This window comes from Saccharomyces paradoxus, chromosome XV (genome assembly GCF_002079055.1).
Source record: "Saccharomyces paradoxus chromosome XV, complete sequence".
Lineage (NCBI taxonomy): Eukaryota > Fungi > Ascomycota > Saccharomycetes > Saccharomycetales > Saccharomycetaceae > Saccharomyces > Saccharomyces paradoxus.
The window spans coordinates 430,349-452,034 of NC_047501.1; the positions used below are offsets into that span (position 1 = coordinate 430,349).

The 21,686-nt window shown below is 39.6% G+C and overlaps 10 protein-coding genes across 10 annotated transcripts; 5 read left to right on the forward strand and 5 right to left on the reverse strand.

Annotated features, from left to right (window-relative positions):
• Nucleotides 1-282: 282 nt before the first annotated feature.
• Nucleotides 283-1,302, forward strand: CKA2 (casein kinase 2 catalytic subunit CKA2; the record flags this gene model as incomplete). Its single annotated transcript, XM_033913313.1, has 1 exon — nt 283-1,302. One exon carries the CDS (start codon nt 283-285, stop codon nt 1,300-1,302), a length of 1,020 nt encoding a protein of 339 aa, XP_033769204.1.
• A 171-nt stretch (nt 1,303-1,473) lies between these two features.
• Nucleotides 1,474-2,280, reverse strand: SPAR_O02010 (uncharacterized protein; the record flags this gene model as incomplete). Its single annotated transcript, XM_033913314.1, has 1 exon — nt 1,474-2,280. The coding sequence occupies one exon, from the start codon at nt 2,278-2,280 to the stop codon at nt 1,474-1,476; it is 807 nt and encodes a 268-aa protein (XP_033769205.1).
• A 1,162-nt stretch (nt 2,281-3,442) lies between these two features.
• Nucleotides 3,443-4,606, forward strand: RPL3 (60S ribosomal protein uL3; the record flags this gene model as incomplete). Its single annotated transcript, XM_033913315.1, has 1 exon — nt 3,443-4,606. One exon carries the CDS (start codon nt 3,443-3,445, stop codon nt 4,604-4,606), a length of 1,164 nt encoding a protein of 387 aa, XP_033769206.1.
• Nucleotides 4,607-4,839: 233 nt separating this feature from the next.
• Nucleotides 4,840-5,496, reverse strand: YNG1 (Yng1p; the record flags this gene model as incomplete). Its single annotated transcript, XM_033913316.1, has 1 exon — nt 4,840-5,496. The coding sequence occupies one exon, from the start codon at nt 5,494-5,496 to the stop codon at nt 4,840-4,842; it is 657 nt and encodes a 218-aa protein (XP_033769207.1).
• A 688-nt stretch (nt 5,497-6,184) lies between these two features.
• On the forward strand, nt 6,185-7,114 carry CYT1 (ubiquinol--cytochrome-c reductase catalytic subunit CYT1; the record flags this gene model as incomplete). Its single annotated transcript, XM_033913317.1, has 1 exon — nt 6,185-7,114. The coding sequence occupies one exon, from the start codon at nt 6,185-6,187 to the stop codon at nt 7,112-7,114; it is 930 nt and encodes a 309-aa protein (XP_033769208.1).
• A 1,065-nt stretch (nt 7,115-8,179) lies between these two features.
• MSA1 (Msa1p) lies at nt 8,180-10,066 on the forward strand (the record flags this gene model as incomplete). The annotated part of the gene is made up of 1 exon (XM_033913318.1): nt 8,180-10,066. One exon carries the CDS (start codon nt 8,180-8,182, stop codon nt 10,064-10,066), a length of 1,887 nt encoding a protein of 628 aa, XP_033769209.1.
• A 407-nt stretch (nt 10,067-10,473) lies between these two features.
• Nucleotides 10,474-12,207, reverse strand: ALG8 (dolichyl-P-Glc:Glc1Man(9)GlcNAc(2)-PP-dolichol alpha-1,3-glucosyltransferase; the record flags this gene model as incomplete). The annotated part of the gene is made up of 1 exon (XM_033913319.1): nt 10,474-12,207. One exon carries the CDS (start codon nt 12,205-12,207, stop codon nt 10,474-10,476), a length of 1,734 nt encoding a protein of 577 aa, XP_033769210.1.
• Nucleotides 12,208-12,514: 307 nt separating this feature from the next.
• On the forward strand, nt 12,515-14,551 carry VPS5 (sorting nexin 1; the record flags this gene model as incomplete). The annotated part of the gene is made up of 1 exon (XM_033913320.1): nt 12,515-14,551. One exon carries the CDS (start codon nt 12,515-12,517, stop codon nt 14,549-14,551), a length of 2,037 nt encoding a protein of 678 aa, XP_033769211.1.
• Nucleotides 14,552-14,661: 110 nt separating this feature from the next.
• GYP1 (GTPase-activating protein GYP1) lies at nt 14,662-16,575 on the reverse strand (the record flags this gene model as incomplete). The annotated part of the gene is made up of 1 exon (XM_033913321.1): nt 14,662-16,575. One exon carries the CDS (start codon nt 16,573-16,575, stop codon nt 14,662-14,664), a length of 1,914 nt encoding a protein of 637 aa, XP_033769212.1.
• A 2,109-nt stretch (nt 16,576-18,684) lies between these two features.
• On the reverse strand, nt 18,685-20,481 carry NRT1 (nicotinamide riboside transporter; the record flags this gene model as incomplete). Its single annotated transcript, XM_033913322.1, has 1 exon — nt 18,685-20,481. One exon carries the CDS (start codon nt 20,479-20,481, stop codon nt 18,685-18,687), a length of 1,797 nt encoding a protein of 598 aa, XP_033769213.1.
• Between the last annotated feature and the right edge of the window lie 1,205 nt (nt 20,482-21,686).

Below are 21,686 nucleotides of genomic sequence, written 5' to 3' on the forward strand. Positions count from 1 at the left end.
CTCAAGGAAAAAAAATTCCTTGCGTAGCCCGCTTTTCGCCCGAATCTGGCAGGGCAAACAGACGATCGAAAAATTTCCAACGATCTTATCTAGGTGGATGCAATAAAAAGAAGAATAAAGCAGCGCCAACTTTTTAACCTAAATTGGTAAGTAACCGGCGAACCCATCTGTTGGAGTTGTATGATTGCTAAAAAATAAAAAGTAATCAAAAGAACATCACAGAGTTATAAGGTCTTTGGCAACTAGAAGGAACAACAAACCTAAAAGGGCAGAAGGAACAGAATGCCATTACCTCCGTCAACATTGAACCAGAAATCTAATAGAGTCTACTCTGTAGCTAGAGTGTACAAGAATGCCTGTGAGGGGAGACCACAGGAATACTGGGATTACGAACAAGGGGTGACCATCGATTGGGGGAAGATTTCCAATTACGAAATTATCAATAAAATTGGAAGAGGGAAATATTCCGAAGTGTTCAGCGGTAGATGTATTGTAAATAACCAGAAATGTGTTATTAAGGTTCTGAAACCAGTTAAAATGAAAAAAATTTATAGAGAGTTAAAAATTCTGACTAATTTAACAGGTGGGCCCAATGTTGTTGGCCTTTATGATATAGTACAAGACGCTGACTCCAAAATACCTGCTTTGATCTTTGAGGAAATTAAAAATGTCGATTTCAGAACTTTATATCCGACTTTCAAACTTCCTGACATCCAGTATTACTTCACGCAATTACTGATTGCGTTAGATTACTGCCATTCCATGGGCATAATGCATAGAGACGTGAAGCCTCAGAATGTCATGATTGATCCTACGGAACGTAAACTAAGGCTAATCGATTGGGGCCTGGCGGAATTTTACCATCCAGGTGTAGATTACAACGTTCGTGTCGCTTCGCGTTACCACAAGGGGCCAGAACTGTTAGTAAACTTGAACCAATATGACTACTCCCTAGACCTATGGTCGGTGGGATGTATGCTAGCAGCTATTGTTTTCAAAAAAGAACCTTTTTTCAAAGGATCGTCCAACCCAGATCAACTGGTGAAGATTGCCACAGTACTAGGAACAAAAGAATTATTAGGCTATTTGGGTAAGTACGGGTTGCACCTACCATCTGAATATGACAACATTATGAGAGATTTTACAAAAAAATCGTGGACTCACTTTATAACTTCCGAGACCAAACTAGCTGTTCCTGAAGTGGTTGATTTAATCGACAATTTGTTAAGGTATGACCATCAAGAAAGATTAACAGCAAAAGAAGCTATGGAACATAAGTTTTTCAAAACCAAGTTTGAATAATTGGACGACAGTACTCTTAGCAAGGCAATTTCTCTTCCATCACCGATTTCCATTAAAAGAGAACGGGGGTTTTCCCTTTTGTAGCTTTGATATTGGAGAATATCCTTAATGTGAATATTAAATTGCAAACTCTATTTAACAATGAATGTAGATTATTATATGACGAGAAAATCACTTTATATAGATATAAGAGCCTTCCGTAATGCTATGCAGGTTTTGAGGAATCGTTATGTCATCGTTAGACATCTTCCGGGGAGTTTCGTTGCCATTAAGGTAGAGATGGTCGTAACAATACGTGTCTGGAAGGGCTTGCCGACGGTAGCGGTGTCTATTCTCGTCCCAGACAATGGAATAGCTTTGAAACTGGTTTATATCATTTATCAGAACGCACGACTCGCGAAATCTCCCCCGTTTATCAATATCTCGCCTCCGAACGGTATCGTTGAATGATATTGACCGCTGAGAGGACCATTTTCCGTTCAAACTAAATACGCCGTCCTTGTCCAGTGGTGAAGAACCACTCTCATCCTTTGCTGTGTCTGATAATTGCTTTCCTTGCTTCTTTATATTCCTTACATGAAAGTCCGTTGAAGCAGGTTGCTCTCTTTCGTGTATTCCGACCAGATCGGGTCCATAAAGAACAGTAACGTCTATTTCTTTATTCCAGTTTATGTTTAGCGGATTGATTTTACAGTCGTCTAAGTTGAAGTGCTTTATGGACCACCGCCTCCACATGCAATGATACAACCTAGCCATGTATATGGTATAGTCGAACTCATTTTCAGAAGAACAGCTGGGTAACCGCAATAATTTATGCTTGCGCATTTTTAATAACAAGCGCCATGTAGTGGATACATCCAAGCTATCACAGTCCCATCTAAAATGGAAATAATCTATGGCGGGGCGGATGTAGTTGGTCGCGTTGTCCAATAGCGCTATATTTTTTTTGGTCAGCACAGTGTCATCTAAACTAGTCATTTTACTAACAGGTTAGTATATGTTAGTGTCTTGGAGACTTCTCGACCTGTTAAGTTTGGTCAAAGGAATACCAATGTAGAAACATATTCCCTCTTATAATATATATCACATCTGTGACAAAAAACTACCCCTCCATCTATCGTCTACATGATATGAGAAGTTTCCTGCGGGGTAACTTCTGCTTTAAGATCTTCTGAGTTTTCTAGAAGCCCACATGTTTTTCCGACAATTTCTCAATGAATCTCTATCCCCTTAAAAAGAAACAGCTCCTACCCTCTTTTCTTTATCCTGTGCATTTATATTCGGACAGCAAACCGGACCCGACAGAAAATTCGGAGGACGGAAAAACTAGAAGTAATCTCATGTGGGGAGCATGCACGCAGAACGCTTGGACGCGGTTTACAGTACATGCTTTGATATTGGTGTTTGTGTTTTCTGGCTCTTTTTCTTTTTCTCAGTGCCGCGTCTGCTGCCATTACGTAGGAAGATGAAAGCAAACGAGAATAAAGCCTCTTCATTTGCTGCTTTTTCTTCGAATGCATTTATCGTACTCTTTTGTTAGTGCCGTTCGTATCAGCCACTTACGTTACTATTCTAAAGTAAGTATACGAATATCTACAAACTTCGATAGGAATTCAAGAATTGCCCGATAATTGCGAGCAAACCAGCCGTCATACCAGAAAGCTAACTACTCAACCAACACAGAAATGATGCAAACATATGTTAAAAATAGTTGCAATTCAAGAGCAAAAGAGAAGGGAAGGGATTAACGCATTTCAGACAGCTTTATAGAACAGGGGAAAGTGCAAGCAAAGTTACCGCTTGTTCGCAGTCATTTGCTGCAAAAAAACTAAATTCAACTCATTTGCACCGGAGTATATGATACTATTAAACTTTTTGGGTTAACCGGCTAGAAAGTAATACAGGAATCATTTTGTACGTTTTTGTTTTCAGGATGCGACGCACAACTTTTTTCCATTTTTTTTTTTCAGTGATAATCGTCGTTGAAAAATTTTTTCATTTTGCTTCATTCATTCCTTCTAGATATATAAAATACGATTTTTTTTGAGTTATTCTTGTCGCAACTCATCTCTTCCTCTACTTCTAATTTTGTTTCACTTCTGTCTCTTACAGAAAAACACAGTTACTACAACAATCAATCATGTCTCACAGAAAGTACGAAGCACCACGTCACGGTCATTTAGGTTTCTTGCCAAGAAAGAGAGCTGCCTCTATCAGAGCTAGAGTTAAGGCTTTTCCAAAGGATGACAGATCCAAGCCAGTTGCTCTAACCTCTTTCTTGGGTTACAAGGCTGGTATGACCACCATTGTCAGAGACTTGGACAGACCAGGTTCTAAGTTTCACAAGCGTGAAGTTGTTGAAGCTGTCACCGTTGTTGACACTCCACCAGTTGTCGTTGTCGGTGTTGTCGGTTACGTCGAAACCCCAAGAGGTTTGAGATCTTTGACCACCGTCTGGGCTGAACATTTGTCTGACGAAGTCAAGAGAAGATTCTACAAGAACTGGTACAAGTCTAAGAAGAAGGCTTTCACCAAGTACTCTGCCAAGTACGCTCAAGATGGTGCTGGTATTGAAAGAGAATTGGCTAGAATCAAGAAGTACGCTTCTGTTGTCAGAGTTTTGGTCCACACTCAAATCAGAAAGACTCCATTGGCTCAAAAGAAGGCTCATTTGGCTGAAATCCAATTGAACGGTGGTTCTGTCTCTGAAAAGGTTGACTGGGCTCGTGAACATTTCGAAAAGACTGTTGCTGTCGACAGTGTCTTTGAACAAAACGAAATGATTGACGCTATTGCTGTCACCAAGGGTCACGGTTTCGAAGGTGTTACCCACAGATGGGGTACCAAGAAATTGCCAAGAAAGACTCACAGAGGTCTAAGAAAGGTTGCTTGTATTGGTGCTTGGCATCCAGCCCACGTTATGTGGAGTGTTGCCAGAGCTGGTCAAAGAGGTTACCATTCCAGAACCTCTATCAACCACAAGGTTTACAGAGTCGGTAAGGGTGAAGATGAAGCTAACGGTGCTACCAGCTTCGACAGAACCAAGAAGACCATTAACCCAATGGGTGGTTTCGTCCACTACGGTGAAATCAAGAACGACTTCATCATGGTTAAGGGTTGTATCCCAGGTAACAGAAAGAGAATTGTTACTTTGAGAAAGTCTTTGTACACTAACACTTCCAGAAAGGCTTTGGAAGAAGTCAGCTTGAAGTGGATTGACACTGCTTCCAAGTTCGGTAAGGGTAGATTCCAAACCCCAGCTGAAAAGCATGCTTTCATGGGTACTTTGAAGAAGGACTTATAAGAAGTTTTCTTAAGAATATAAAACATTTTTTAAGCATTCTTGTTATCCTTATTTTATTTAAATAGTTTTGTGTATTAGCGCTACGTATGACAGTTTAAATTAAATTCCCTTTTCCCCAAGGCAATACTTGAGGTTATACCCTTTTGATGGCTCACGCGCGATTTGATTACGAAATTGTAGAGACTACATACATGTACATATATTCAAGCATGTAAACCCGTCCAGAATATCGCTTACTTTCTTCTCTTTTGCCGTTTCAATCTGGATCTCTGCTTCGCTATTTCCTTACAATCTTCGCTACAATACCATTTGCCCTTGGGAACTTGTTTCAGGTTTACACAACCATAATGGAACCACTCGAAGGGACAGCTTGGATTATCGCAAGCCACCATAGGCCCATAAGATACATTCCTGCAAAAACAATAAATCTCTTCTTGATTATTAAACTCTGTTCTGCCACTCTGGGTAGTCCCAATTTTGGGGCTAGTTATGCTCTCTTTCCTTTCTCTCGATTTAGCCTTTTTTAAGTTGATCTTTAATAGTAGTTTTGGTCCCTTGTAAACTCCCGGTTCTTCTAGCATCAGCTTCGACTTGATATTATCTACCGAAGAGTTGAAAGTTTTTATCACTGACTTCTGCATCTCCAGTTCTTTCCTATGCTGCGTCAAGAAATAAATCTGATCATCGACCAAATCGTTCATATAAGTGGCTACTAGCAACATATCCCTAGAGGCCTTTTCCAAATCACGTTCGTCTTCTTCGTTCTTGAATAAGTCGATTGTCTGCATCAATCGTAGAGATCTTATTAGTTCACATGGTAAATGATCCAATGTGCTCAAGAAACTGTACCTGATATCCGAGTCCGAATATTCGTTGGAGAGGTGTTCCATTGTTGCAGATAAGAATCGTTTCGTCGTAAAGCGTACGTGCTAGCGCATCATGCATTTCAATGTTATTATGACTATTGCTGCTACTATTGTGAATATATTGCTAACCAAACCTAAATGTCAGCCTGAGAGCGGAAATAAGGCGGAGAACCACGTGACCTAGAATTTTTTTCTCGGATTTTTTGGCAATAGGCGGCCGGTATTTCCGGAGAGCAAAAAATGCGAGGATTTGGTTGGTGGAGAGGGTCGAGCGCCTTTACCCTGCGTATATACTAAGGGGGCTCTTTCTAGTATATAAACAATTTGAATAATAACGAGGTTAGACATCCAACTGGATCCATAGACGATCTAAGCTTTTAGTGGAGGCCATTAATTTTTTTCTTAATAATCTGTTTCACAATCTTTCTTTGCTAATCAAAATTTTATACACTTTTGTACTTTATCATCAAATATTAAGAACAAGAAAGAAAAAGAATCCAGAATTCTATATTAGTGTAACACTATTTTAAATATTTTTCCAGTATTTCCCCGGTTTGATAAAGAGCATTCATTGAATTTCCCCACATTTGTGACATTTTCAATTGACTAGTTTGAATCAGTTCTGAAAAATAATATTTTACAATTTGCATTTTCATTACACCATATCATCTACCATTTTTTCTCAAAAGCGGAAGTTATAACTAATTTAACAATGTTTTCGAATCTATCCAAACGTTGGGCTCAAAGGACCCTTTCGAAAAGCTTCTACTCTACTGCAACAGGTGTTGCTAGCAAACCAGGCAAGCTTACTCAAAAGCTGGTTACTGCAGGTGTTGCTGTCGCCGGTATCACCGCATCAACTTTACTCTATGCAGACTCTTTAACTGCAGAAGCTATGACTGCAGCTGAACACGGGTTGCATGCCCCAGCATATGCTTGGTCTCACAATGGGCCTTTTGAAACATTTGACCATGCATCCATTAGGAGAGGTTACCAAGTTTACCGTGAAGTTTGCGCCGCCTGCCATTCTCTTGACAGAGTGGCTTGGAGAACTTTGGTTGGTGTTTCTCACACCAACGAAGAGGTTCGTAACATGGCTGAAGAATTTGAATACGACGATGAACCTGATGAACAAGGTAACCCTAAGAAGAGACCTGGTAAATTGTCTGACTACATCCCTGGGCCATACCCAAACGAACAGGCCGCAAGAGCTGCCAATCAAGGTGCTTTGCCACCTGATCTATCTTTGATTGTGAAAGCTAGACACGGTGGTTGTGACTACATTTTCTCTTTGTTGACCGGTTATCCTGATGAGCCTCCTGCTGGTGTGGCCTTACCACCAGGCTCTAATTATAACCCTTACTTCCCAGGTGGTTCCATTGCCATGGCAAGAGTCTTGTTTGATGACATGGTCGAGTACGAAGATGGTACCCCCGCAACGACATCTCAAATGGCAAAGGACGTTACCACCTTTTTAAACTGGTGCGCTGAACCTGAACACGACGACAGAAAGAGACTGGGTTTGAAAACGGTGATAATCCTATCATCTTTGTACTTGCTATCTATTTGGGTGAAGAAGTTCAAATGGGCCGGCATTAAAACCAGAAAATTCGTTTTCAATCCACCAAAGCCAAGAAAGTAATTGACAAAAAATGAAAACCACTATTATTTAAATGACAGAAAAAAAACCAGTAAACAAAAACATAGTAAGAGAAATGAAAATAAAAATATTAGTCGAGCATACTGAATTGTTTTTCAGAAAGAGTGAAAGGTAACAAGAAATTCACCTATTTTTACTTTTTCTCTCTCTGGTTTCGTTTCTTTTTTTTTTTTTCGGCCACCTATTTATTTTTCCACTGCTTGTAAACAACGTCTCTCTTCAACAGTATCTCCTTCATATACTGAGATACCGTTGCAAGCGAAACATCACGAATAATAAAACTATCAAAAAAAAAAAGAAAAAAAAGAAGATGTTTAAATATAATCAACCTAACAGCAATAAAAAATAAAAATAAAGGTAGAAGATTGCAAGAAAGAAACTTTACAATATTTTGTTTGGATGCCCAACACTAGCGTCTTGATGTTCTTCTATAATATTTATTTTATTTATTTTTTATTTATATATGTACATATATATTCCTATTATCTATTAAGAAAGTAAACTTAGTGTAAGACCTGCCACTGTTCCAGGCCTTTAGCCGTCCATCGTCTCGTGCGTGCCATTAATAAAATGACACAAATCGTCGAAAGTGCAAGGCCGTAAGGGTCGATCTTTGTAGTTGCCGCGTAACGCGCTAGTATTTTTTCCTTAAAGAGGCAAACACTTGTTTTTCCCTAATAGGAAATCCCTCAAATCTTTTTTTTTCCATATTAGTCCCGTTCTATTGTCTGGTTTCATACTTCTAAAATTTCTCTCGCTGCTCAACCCATTAATACAATCAGGGCACAGCCAGCAAACACTAATATTTCTCTTGATCACTGGTTCCCCTTTGCAGCACAGATAAGGGATCTTTAAGACGGTGTTGAAAAATTTTTGTTAATTCATTTTTCATTCTCGGAAGTTTTTTTCAATCCTGAGAAGAAGAGCTGGTTGCATATTCCAAGTCGATTAAAGGGATTTGATTGAGTATATATTTATCAATCCGGATTGTGGAGTTAAAGAAGGGCATAAAAAAGGTTGCAAGAATATTTCGAAGAAATTAACACTATGGATAAAAGCATGATCAAGAAAAGAGGCAGGCCTCCCATCACGAAAGATTATCCTAATCCCCTACAAAGCCCCATGGCGCATTCTTCAATGCAAGTCCAGAAGCAAGGGCCTCACAGTTTTGCCAAACCTCTGATGAAAGTGGGGCAATCTAGCCCATCCCCAAATAAAAGAAGACTGAGCATTGACCATCATCATAATTTGGCGGCGACTACGAGGAAAGGTAGATACAGGGGCGTTCTTCTCTCTACTCCCACCAAGAAATCTGGAAATAACGGATCTACACCGATCTCTACCCCGTCTTCGAATGACAGCTATAACAATACGGTGTTTTCTGAAACAAGGAAATCATTCCTACAAAGTTCGCCGCCTATTATGACATCCTCTCCAGCTTTCCAAAAGAAAAATGATTATGTATTTCCTTCACCGGACCAATTCAAACTTTCTTTAACCATTACCGAAAGTGGGAAGGCCGTAATTGCTGGGTCTTTACCCTTCTCTCCATTGTCAAAATCATCTCATTCTTTAATGAGCAATAATAATAAAATGATCTTGCCCAATGACAAAATTCACAAAAACAGCAAGAAAAGCGCACCTAAGTTTGAGAAGAAACGTATCCTTTCTCTCTTGAGGCAGATGAAGAATGAGAAAGATTGTGATGCGCTTCCCGAAGTAGGTCCAGCCAAATCAAGCAGATCTGACATTATCGACACAGAATTACCGACTATCATAGAAACTTCGGCTTCTCCAATAGGCAGCGCTAGAAACGGCAACGCAGTACTTACGCATCCCCCACAATCACCTCCCCCAAGTGCACAACTTAAACCTCCATCCACTCCAAAGAGTTCTTTAGAATTCAGAACGGGATTTACCCCCAACGTTGCACTAAATTCCGTATCATTAAACAATACTTTAGTCAAATCTACTAATGCTACGAGCTCCGGAAATAATAACAATCATAACAGTAATTCCGTTACTAATATCGCAGATGCCAATACTTTACTTACCTTGACCAATAGCCCTGGAGTTTTTTTATCGCCGAGAAACAAAATGTTGCCCAAATCAACTACTGCATCTAGCGAACAACAGCAGGAATTTGTATTCAAATTTTCAAGTGGTGACCCGTTATTGCTTACTGATGACGCAGATGGAAACTGGCCAGAAATGCTGTTCAATATATCGAATACTCCAAGACGCCAAAAATGTTTCAATACACCTCCTTCATGGATAAATTTTGGCTCACCTGGATTGTTCAGTCCACCAAGAAGTTCCAATGTTATGGTGAATGGTGCGACTACAGCAACCACATCGGATACCGGTAACGTCCATAGGCAATTGCAAGCCCAATTGGAGGCACAAGTGCAAGTGCAATCCCAAACCAATTCTCCAACTCAAAGGCAACAGCAACAGCGTCAATTTCAAATGCCTCCACCCCATATAAACATGAACTCTTCTCCGCCGCAAATCAATATCGCTTCCCCACCTCAACAATCTATGTCCCGCAGGTCATCTATTTACTTCAATAAAGAAAAAAACACACCAGGGGTAGCAAATATGCTAGGTAACACCAAAAGTGAAAATCTACAGCCGCCAGCGAATTTGTTTAACGCTGCCCATGGTCCTTCTACTCCTAGGAATCAAGAATTTCAATTACCCACTTTGATTGAATGCACTCCATTAATCCAACAGACAATGAATGGCTCATTGGGAACCAAATACATACCAGGAACTTCCATCCCGAACAGTACTACCCCCAATTTGCACGGGTTCATTGCTGAGAATGTGAAAACTTCCTCTAGTTTAGATGAGTCACTAAAACACAACCCATACAGCAACAAGCAAGATGATGCTAGAACTGCTTTGAAAAGATTAATTGATGATCAATGAAGATGGTCATCGGTTTTCGCGAAAATGGTATAATCTCAAAGCACTTCTCAACAAATATGAAGGCGTTAAAGAATAGTTTGGTGGCATTTTTTTTCTTTCTTCAAGCCTTTTTCCCGGAGTTGATAGATAATATATTGAAGTAGTACTTATATATATTTCAACTGATGCATGTGAATGGAGTTGATCTTCATTCAGTTTTATGTAATGTTATTTTGATTCAAGTATAAAACACGCAATACGCAGACGAAAAGATAACGAGGAACTATCATGAGGAACATGATAAATCGAAATTGAACCGTTGGTAAAACGGTTAGCACATGAAAATGTACGAGAATATATTTCTGCAATAGTTTCATAAATAAATAACTTTTATCACGTTTTTAACGTCCCGGGGGAGAGGGGTTACATCACTGCCACAGTAACTCGTCAAAATTATATAACCACGATAAGGCAAACCACGAGCTGATTATGCCTAATGAACAATAGACACTATATATCATTAGCCCTAGGAAATCAAATTTTTGCAAAAATGAATACCTCCACTTGACTTCATCTAAGATTTGTAATACGGTTACCATTGGCAACAAAGAAAAGATGTATGTTAATGCCAACCTATCCAAGAAAAAAATCCTTCTTTCCACACTTGAAGAAATCTTCGTAGTTTTCCTAAAAGCGGCAAAATAAATTATACACCAAACATAAGTGTATAGCGTTTTAATGAAAAAATCTTGACCTTTGTACAGGAGAGGGTATAAGGAAACATAACCAGCTGAGGCAACAAGCATAAACGGCACCAAAAGACGGCGATCAAATCCAACAAGAAATGTGAATGGAACGATGACTAACATTATAGCCTTTTCATGTACGTGCCATCCGAATAAAAACGAAGCCAATCCACAAAGAGTTAACGAGCCAACGAACCTTTTGAACGACGGATCAAACAAAAGAGGAAGTACTGCTAAAACCTGGTAAAATATCGTCAAAATAAACGTTAATTTTGGCAGAATTTGAGGGAGAATGACAAAAAATACGTCTTCAACTAGACCTTTACTTCCGTTGTTGTTTGCCGCGAGCCGTTCATTGATTTCCTTGATATTTTGAGGGATCAGGGGCGGTTTAATGAACTTTGTAGCAAAAGTGTGGACATATGGTAATCTTAACATTATCGTAGTAAGTATCTTATCCACAAAAGAATACAACGCCCAGAAGTTTGGTGCCCAATATGCATGCGTTAGTCCTCTTGAAAATGGGAATAGTCTGCTCAGCACTTGGGGCATCTGATGAGCAAACGGTAGGAAACAAATAGTGAAAATTCCAACGACAACGCTGCCTAACTTCAAAAGATTCGCCCATCTTATCAAAAACAAAAAATCTTTGTAACTTTTAAACTGGAAGTTGTTGACGTTAAGGACGTATGCTCTCAATAAAAACACAAAATAACATGGCGCTAAATATAAAAATATGTGCTTGAAACATATAGCAGTGGTATACAGAAAGGCACACAAAATATATCTCTTATTTTTGGCGGCGACAATGGAGCCAATTAGGATGGCAAAAAGAAAACCATTATATTGGAAGTGAATGTGATCTATTATTAAAAACCCAGGCGATAATACAATGCTAGAAGCAACCACAAAACTTTGAGATCTTTCACTTAGTTTTGTTGTATTAATGTATACTTGGAGGACAACATATAGAAGAATTTCACTGAAGATGACAGTAAGTCTTTGGAAAACGATTGTTGGCAAACCAAACTTTCCGACCTCTACTATATCCAAACAACCGTCATCGCGAACAACTTTAGGAACAAATTGAGATAAAAACCATTCAAAATAGGCAAAGAATGGCGGATAATCCAACGTCCATTGACTGGTATGCTCGTAATACCATTCACTGATGGGCAGTTTATTAGTGATTGCCAGCCAATTCCTATGAACGTCAAAATCGGTACTAAAATAGTCAGGAATCAACAGCAACTTTAAAAATAATGTGCTTATCCAGAAATTCCACAAGGAATAGCGCTTGGATCCCTCACCTTTTTCGGTCGCGGCAGCCTTCAGGACCTTTTTTGGCTCGTCATTTTTTTTTAACTTTGCCTTCTTTGTCAAAGCCATGTTTTGTCTCGAACGATCACCCTTCATCATAGGCTATCCAATAAACGTCGAATGCGTTGCTGGTCACTGCACAACTGTTATAACGTTCAGTTTTTTTTTCAGCGTGTGCAGTCAGTCCATCTTTCTACACTATGTACTTTTCAAAAATAATATTTCACTTTTCGGGAATTGTCCGCTATGAACAACTAAGTGATAACAGTAAAATTTAAGCATGCTTTGAAAAATAGGCTAAATAAAGGTTATTCACTGTAACTACAGAGTGAACTGAAACACTTATTTCTTAGTGTAGAGCAAGAGCTTTATAACCCACATATATCCTGCAATAATATAAGTAATGGACTACGAGGATAATCTAGAGGCTCCTGTTTGGGACGAACTAAATCATGAGGAAGATAAAACTCAGAGCGTCATTTCAAATTCAATTGAACCAGTTAGTCAATTATCTACACATGAAAAGGGAAAAGAAGAGGGAAGAAAAGATGAACTTGAGACCACAGCTTCACTTGTGAACAAGATAAGCTTGGATATTGCACCAGAATGGAAGGGCACCGGTTTGTCAGTGGCTGATAATCCGTTGTTAGAGGAGCATGACGATTCCAAAGCCGACGCTCTTATTAATTCTCTGGCTCCTGAACAGGATCCAATTGCTGACCTCACAAATAGCGCTACACAACTCATTGTAACAAGAGAATCTGGTGACGCATTGTTTACAGGCAACGTCAACTCTCCCTTAGTCTTTGATGATACGATATACGATGCTAGCACTTCTCCAAATACCTCAAGAAGCATTTCTGGAAGAAGATTCGGCAAGCCCCGCATTCTTTTTGATTCTGCCAAAGCTCAAAGAAACTCCAAACGTAATCATTCTCTGAAAACAAAGAAAACAACCGCTTCCAATAATACTACCAAAACACCTTTTACTGATCCGTTAAAGAAGGCTGAAAAAGAGAATGAATTTGTTGAAGAACCATTGGACGATAGAAACGACAGAAAAGAAAGCAATAAGGAAAAGGCCGCAGCTTCCGTTGAAAAGAATATCCTTGAGCAGGTGGATAAGCCCTTATATAATCTCCCTAAGACAGGTGCTAATACTGTAAGTCCTATCAAGGTCGAGGAAAATCCGAAAATGTTTGAAAAAACCAAGACTGGCTCAAAGGTGCTACCAACCGAAAAGGCTACGGCTTTCAAAGTTGAGGTGAAAGACCCGGTCAAAGTAGGAGAGCTAACATCCATTCACGTGGAGTACACTGTAATCAGTGAGTCAGCATTACTCGAGCTAAAATATGCACAAGTAAGCAGGCGTTACAGAGATTTCAGGTGGCTATATCGTCAACTACAAAGCAACCATTGGGGTAAAATAATACCTCCACCACCAGAGAAGCAATCGGTAGGTAGTTTCAAGGAAGATTTTATCGAAAATAGAAGATTTCAAATGGAAAGCATGTTAAAAAAAATAGGTCAAGATCCGGTTCTACAAAAGGACAGAGATTTCCTGCTATTTTTGACAAGCGATGACTTTGGTTCAGAGTCTAAAAGAACAGCATTTTTGACTGGGTCAGGCGCTATTAATGACAGTAACGATCTATCAGAAATCCGGATAAGTGAAATACAGCTACTCGGCGCTGAGGACGCCGCTGAGGTATTAAGAAATGGAGGTATCGATGCAGAATCACACAAGGGATTTATGAATATATCATTTTCCTCTCTACCCAAGTACAACGAAACAGAAGAATTCTTTACCGAAAAGAAACAAAAGATGGATGAATTAGAAGATAATTTGAAAAAATTGAGCAAATCCTTGGATATGGTTGACACCTCAAGGAATAGTTTAGCTGCGTCAACAGAAGAATTCTCTAGTATGATAGGAAGCCTATCGTCTTTGAATATAAGTGAGGCTAATTCGGAACTGTTGAATAATTTTGCTGATGTTCATAAAAGCATAAGAAGCTCTCTTGAGAGGAGCTCTTTGCAGGAGACATTGACTATGGGGGTAATGCTAGATGACTATATTAGGTCATTAGCTAGCGTAAAGGCAATTTTCAACCAGAGAGCCAAATTGGGGTATTTCTTGGTAGTTATTGAAAACGACATGAATAAGAAACACACACAATTGGGTAAATTGGGACAAAATATCCATTCAGAAAAGTTCAAAGAAACGAAAAAGGAATTTCTAGCATTAGAGAGAAGGTACAACCTTACAAAAACACAATGGCAAGAGGTTGGCGATAGAATAAAGGATGAATTTCAGAATTTTTCTATTGATAAAATTCGGGAATTCCGAAATGGCATGGAAATATCACTAGAAGCAGCCATTGAATCTCAAAAAGAATGCATCGAGCTTTGGGAGACATTCTACCAAACTAATCTTTAGAGGATCTGTGGACAGAATCTTCGGATGATACGTTCTTAAAGGTTTATGAATTAGGAAATTTTTCGTTTTATATTGTTACATACTATATAGTAGCAGAATGAACAGACCGTTTACAGCCAATGGGACGTAGCATCTTTATAAAGAGATTGCCAAATAAAGGCTTCGCTCAGGAGCATTTCGATATCCGTTTCAGTCCAGTCCTTAGTAGGAGGGTTTTGTAAGAAAGTTATAGTCTCTTGAAAATCCATTTCCATTAGCTGATCACTCCACTTAATGAGAAATGCAGCACAAACAAACACATGAAACTCATTGAGCGAAGACTGTCTCATTTTCCCACTGTCTTCAACTGCATTATTCGGGGTCATATTAGAAAGTGCTGTGGTGGGAGATTGGAAATCTTTTGTTGGTGTTACAAAACTTGCCACCCGAGGTTCTGTTGGAGTTACGGGGGCCTTGATGTCATTGGACGATATGGAATATGAAGAAGTGACCTCTTGTGAAGTTTCAGATAAATACGTATCCCACATTCTTATTACTGTGCCCATTTGGAATTCTCTCATTAAAAGGCAATTCATCCACCTGAATGCGAACTGTATAAATTCCACGTGCTCATTTTGAAAATGGTTATATAGATCAGCATCAATTCGTTTCACTAGCTGACTCAAATTCTTCACTTGCCTCAATATTCCTGGTTGTCCGTGAATATAGTTATCAGTAATTTGTTCCAGCAATTTGGTAAGACACCAAAACGTGTCTGCTTCCAAATCTGCGACCTGTTCATCTGTCATATACGTAGAGGGGTCCTTTATCTCCACATCATCTATTTGCGAAGGCGGCAGATATTCTGTGAGAAAAGTCTCGAAAAATGGTGTAACTAAATCGTTAATACCTTGCACATACCCGCTAGCAGGATGCCTAATTGCCCAAAGATAAAGTATTCGTTGTAAACTGTTCTGTACGGACTTAAACTGATATAGGGGAATATGAGGATTTGTTCTCGGTATATCTATCTCTATTTGATGCCAAGTTGGAATATCCCTTGAGTGCTGGTCAGAAAAGGTATGTTTTAGACCATCCCTATATTCTTTTCTCTTCCTTTGCAAGAAACCCTCTTGCCTCCTAGTGTTCACAGGCAAATATCCTATTAATAATTTCCAAACAACGGGCCTATGTATTTTTGGGATACCGTTCCAACTAATCTGGCGCAAATCTTGTTGATTTATGATTGTTTTATCCTTCAAAATATTGTCAAATTTAGAAATGCGCTGGATGATGGAGTTTAATTCTTGAACGTCCCGTTCGTTTTCGATTTCCAATTGAGTCTTCTTGGAATCATCAGTTTGTTCTTTTTGCAGCTGTGGTAATTGAGGGTATGTGAAAGAGGAGGAGGAATTCCGTACTGCGGAAGGTCCCGTAATCGAAGTCGAATTGATGGAGGAAGAGGTAGACCTTCGCGACAAAGTCCTTGTTGGAGCTATAGGTGTACCGAAGCCACCATTAGTGAGTATGGGGATAGGCATATTATAATCGTCAATAACAGCACTCCAATCCTCATCCAAATCTTTGAAATATCGATCACCCTTTTTGCTAGGTTCTGTGCTGTTACTAGAACCGTTGCCTACACTACCACTGCTACTATGGCGTGGTTGTTGATGGTGGTGATGGCGCTGGTGGTGCTGACGTAAGAGTAAAGCGGGCCGGGGACTTTCGTTACTTGCAGTGCTTAAAGTGGGGCTCACATATCGTAGAGGCGAATAAGAATTCGAGGTACGTCTAGTGCTTGCCTGTTGTTTTGCCATAGCCTCGAAATTACCGTCACTGGTCCTTCGATCTCTGTTTGCCGAGGAAGCGTAACCCGAGGGTAAACTAGTGGATTCAGTGGTATTCATTTTGTACAATGATGGTTTCTTGGAGGAAGTAACCGATGATATCCTCCAAGATTTCATTAGGGAAGTTACCAAACTGGAACTGTCTGAGGTGTGGTCCCGTTCATGCATTTCCTTTGCAGCAGATCTTACTCCCATTATACTTTTTAAACTTATTAAATTGTTAGTTTGGTTGTTGTTATTTATATCCTTGACCTTCTCCTCCAATAATGACTATAAAGATAAAAAAACAAAACAATTAATAGCAGGACAAAAGCCAAATACTATAAGAAATTGGGTTATGTGATATGCAGAAGATAGCAATCACTGTATGCCTCTCTGTTGCATCATGCATCATATGTTTGCTATTCTGTTCTGCCAGATAAATGGGCGAAATGATTCGGGGAGCTTTGCTGCGACTTGGTACCCGGCAAGCCGCGACCTATATTTTGCTTTAAACGAGTCCATCATGGATTTATCGCCATGAGGCGTAGTCAGTCAAGCGTGTCATAGATGGCTAGCACTGTAGAAGGTATAACATCGCCCTAGAATGGCTAAATAGTAGGTTCATACAGCTTTGTTCATCAATTGTTATCTAGTTCATCACCAAGAAAAAAGCAAAAAAGGAAAAAAAAATAAGAGACAAGATGGCCTACACAAGCACATCCTCTCAAAAATGGACGTTGCTTTCATGCTAGCGAAGATGGTGGCGTGCTAAGCTTAACAGCAATCAAATATTGTGTGCTATAAAATAGTAGCAGATCAAATACCAATTACATGTATTCGCGAATGGCTAAGGAATGCGGCTAAACAGAGGATTTGGATGAGCCTCAAATTGCAATCCCAGGTCAACGTCTTGTCTTCGTTGAAGTCTGCCTTCTTTACTGTGCGAATACCTTGTGTGAAGGTGTTGAGGTTTAAAAGAGGAATCTTTTTCGATTAAACAAGTAATTTAAGAAGCGGAGAAGAGCCGTAGTAAGTGGATGATTTACCTCAAGACACGCTAGCAGCACATATGAGTTAAGTGATCGTGCTGTTGCAAAACTTGGTAAGGCTCAGAATGAATTAGCGAATTCATCTTAGGAACATTAAAAAAATGGCTGCAAAAGTATAACTCCAGTATCTCAGGGTGAGATATGTCAATGTGATTACATACATCATCGTAAACATTCATAGAAAGGGTCCTCGAAACTCATATGGAACAACCTCACTGCGAGCACAGAACATTGCGCATACCAGGTATATCCCTGCCTTCCTTATATGAATTATCCAAACGTACAAATACCTGTACAATTAATTCAGATTCGACTTTCCGCACTTCCGTCATATGGTAGAAACTAGATCTTACATAATATATAGGATAGGCAGCATTCTGTAAATCAAGTTGACAAGTACATTTCGAAAAGAAGTAACTCTTTTAACGGTATGATAGTATAGTCAAAACAACCCGCTATTGCTCAACTCCGTAATACAACAGAAAATTAGCTCATAGTCAATTCTCTTATTCAGCAACCAAGCTAACCGGTGAATGTTAACAAAAGTAGACGGGAATATCACTATTGCCACCCTTCTTAACCCTATGTAAAAAAAAAAAAGATGGGAGAGTTATGTAGATCTACACTTCTTATATTTTCTGAGTTTTTCAAATCTGTGTGCCGGTGCTAAATTTATAAATCTCTAATCTCCAGCTTCCTGCCAATCTCTCGCACTAACAAAGATTGGGGTTCTCGCTTCTGATATTAAGTGACCTCGACTTTTAAAAAGGAACTTTCATTAAGTTTGTTTTGCTCTTTCAACCACGCGGTGAAATAAAGGGTTGTTTGATTCAACGCTATTCAAAAATTCTCTTATTGTTTACTGAGTGCCTACCATAAACACGTGAAAAGTAAATAGTATTGCAGGATATCATAAGGTTGAGCACTTATCACAGAATAACAATATTGCCGCCAGATAGGTACGGGACCCACCGGGTTCTCTTGCGATATAGATGGCGCAGAATAGTTCACAAAAGGATTGACAAAAATATGTCTCCTAACGAAAAAAAAAAATAAGAACCAATATTTCCTTTTCTTTATACAATTATTGATCCATACACAATAATGTCGATATCCTTCATTATGGATAATACTTGATAGTAATGTTTTTGCAAAGTGAAGACCGAGCTGGTAATGTTCTCAAATTTTAATATTTGTAATGAGATTTTAAATGAAAGGGTGAAGTTTTCTCTATATATATTTAATATCTTCCTTTTATTAAATTCTCTTTTCATCAGACAGCTTGTTCACTGGTAGCAAATGAGTGCTTTTCAGTATCTTTTTGATGAATGATTTCAAATACATTTGTGTTTTCTGAGCTAGTCTTAATCAACTCAGGTTGTTGGTCATCAGAGCTTTCAGGTTGATATTCGTGTCCAGTGGTGTAACATTCGCCCAACGTGTAAGCACGGATTTCTTCTTCAGAAATTTCACTGTATGGAACCATGCCCTTCTTTCTTGCTTCTTCGTCGGTGAATGCACCATAGTAATCTTTGTCATCATGTTTAACAGTAATTTTGAATGGGAAGAAGATACATAGCCCCCAGTAGACGAAAAAAGAAATTAAAAATGAGAAAAAAGAATCACCATAGAAAAACTTAACAATACCAGCATCGTGGAAATAGTTATTGTTGACTTCCCAAGCAATACCGGGTAGACCGGGAGCCATACCACAAACCCAGGCAACGACAGCTCTCCAGTTGACACCTTTAGTGAAATAGTATTCACCCTTTAAAATAAATGCATTAGTAATGGAGTACTGTCTCTTCCTAATCAGGAAGTTGTCACAAATCATGACAGCAATAATAGGAGTCATGACAACACCGAAAGAGCTCATGACAGTTAAGAAAGTGGAAGAGGAGTTGTAAAAGTTCCATGGCAAACAAGCCCAGGAGACACATGCAGCAAAGAGGGCGCCCCTCTTGATATCAACGTATTTGGGCAATAAACCGGCCATGTCCATACCACTGGCAAACCCGCAGTTGGAGATGGTGGAGGCCATTTGAGACATGGTAAAGGAAAGACCACAGAAGAAGGCGCCTGCACGAGCGCCTGCAGAATAGTTATTTGTCAACCAGTAGTGGAAGATATCCATAGGCATCCAAAATTGTTGACCGTATAATTTGTCACAGGTGGAGGCACTGATGACACCGAAGATTGGGACCAAAGTTGCTGGGATTAGTAATGCACAAACGCTACCGGTCCAGATAGCCCAATTGGAGGAGCCAAATCTCGAGTAGTCGCTTTGGTTTGTGGAACCTGGAGAGATGGAACCGAACCAGTATGAGATCATGTAAACCCAAGCCCATGCTCTTTTAGAACCAGTAACGGTAGAATGTGTGGAGATGAATAATTCACCAACACCATGGGCATTCTTAGTCAAGTAAATCACAATACCCACCATGGAGAAGCAAGTAGCCACACACGACCAAATTAAAATATAGTTCATATGATAGGGTTTCATGAAGTAACAGAGCGCGGTGAGGACGTGAAAGATAATGAAGCCGATCAACTCTTTGGTGGTCATGGCAACTTTCGGGGACAAAGTATTGGGCAGGTGCAGATAGTGGTGAGACCAGGAATCTAATATCATGTTGATAGAAAGACCACCCAACCAAGCATTGGAACCGTAATTGACAATACTCATCAAAATTCTGATGATAATACCAAAGGCTGAACCGTAAATTCCAAAGACGAATCTTTGGGCTAAAGTAAAACCGATCTTCCAATCATAACCGGGATAAGAATTGGCCATAGTAAAAATGATCGTCAAGACATTACCGAGAAGAAACGAAACAATGGTCTCTGGGTAACTTAGTCCAACACTTAGTGCAGCAGAACCACTCATCCATGTACCCGCAGTAAAGGACACAGCACCCCAGTACGCCAAATTAGACCAAAACCCCCATGTTTGATTTGCAGACTTGATAGGTTGCAAATCAGGGTTCCTCAGAAAATTCACGGCAGTCCTATTTTTGGCAGGGATTTCCAAATACCTCAAAAGCTTAGAGAATATAGTACTGAAACTCATGGATGATATAATGCTAGAGTCCGTCCTTTGAGAGTATAGTGGATATGAGTACAATAGAGAATAATATGAATTCTGCAATAGGAAATAACATAGGTAAATGTTCTTGATAACTCTGGAGTTTATAAGATTTTAACTTTCATATATGAAAATTAGAGAGGAAAAATAACACTACACTAGCGAATGCAAAATTTTTTCTTTCTCCGAAGAATAAACAGCAGTAGCAACACATGCTCACGAAAGTAGTGTTCTCCTTTTTTTAGAGGACGTCTGACCCAACTGAAAAGCTAGCTGCATGCAACCACGCTACATTGGCACACTATACCTGACGCCCGCGCTATATCCTGACGCCTGCGCTATATATTCTGACGTCTACACTATAACTACCATAGTACTGACTACTGTTTTGCGTAACCCGGCGCGTGTTCTCTTCGAGCACGGATATTCTGTCGTTTATTTTCTTCCTTCTTTCTGTTCCATTACTTAAAAGGAGGTACATTATTTGATTCGAAGGCCCGATGGACAAATTCTCCTCTTTCATAGAGATTAATAAGGCGGTCAGCAGGAAACGCCTATTGCCAACCGTCTTGCGAACCGACCGGTCACTGCGCGCGATCATGCGTCCACGCGCTTCTGTGGCGACGGACGACTAGGACAAGACATTGGTACACTTACGCCTGGCGCTCAGAATGTACTCACGCAGACGGCCAAATCGTGTGATGAAAAGGAATAATCTTTGCTATGTTAATGATCACAAGACGCAGTTACATGGATGCCTTGGCACCAACACGATGTTACAGCAGGACATTCTTGTCGTCCTGTGCCAGTAATTCCTTTGCTTATCGAGTATGCCTCTAAAACGTCAGTCTTGGAGGCATGGCCTTCGTATTTTTTTTCTTTTAGCTTTGCTTTATTTCTCTACGCTGGAACGAATATATTATTTTTATTATTATTCAATGATTTTTTTTATTTTTTTTTTGGACTCATTCAAGACACTTTGGGGATAATGACGTCCCCAATGAGATATCCAGAGTGTTAGGCTGCAAGTAAGTGCCTCTACTAGCTTCTCACTCTTGATATGATTACGTACTTAAATCTTGCTTATATGTTATACAATGGTGGCGTCAGTGCCAATGCCGTTTGCATCCGTGAGGAAGATGGCTCGCTCTCGGCCATTGCTTTGGGCGGTGCCGTAGTTCCTGTCCGCC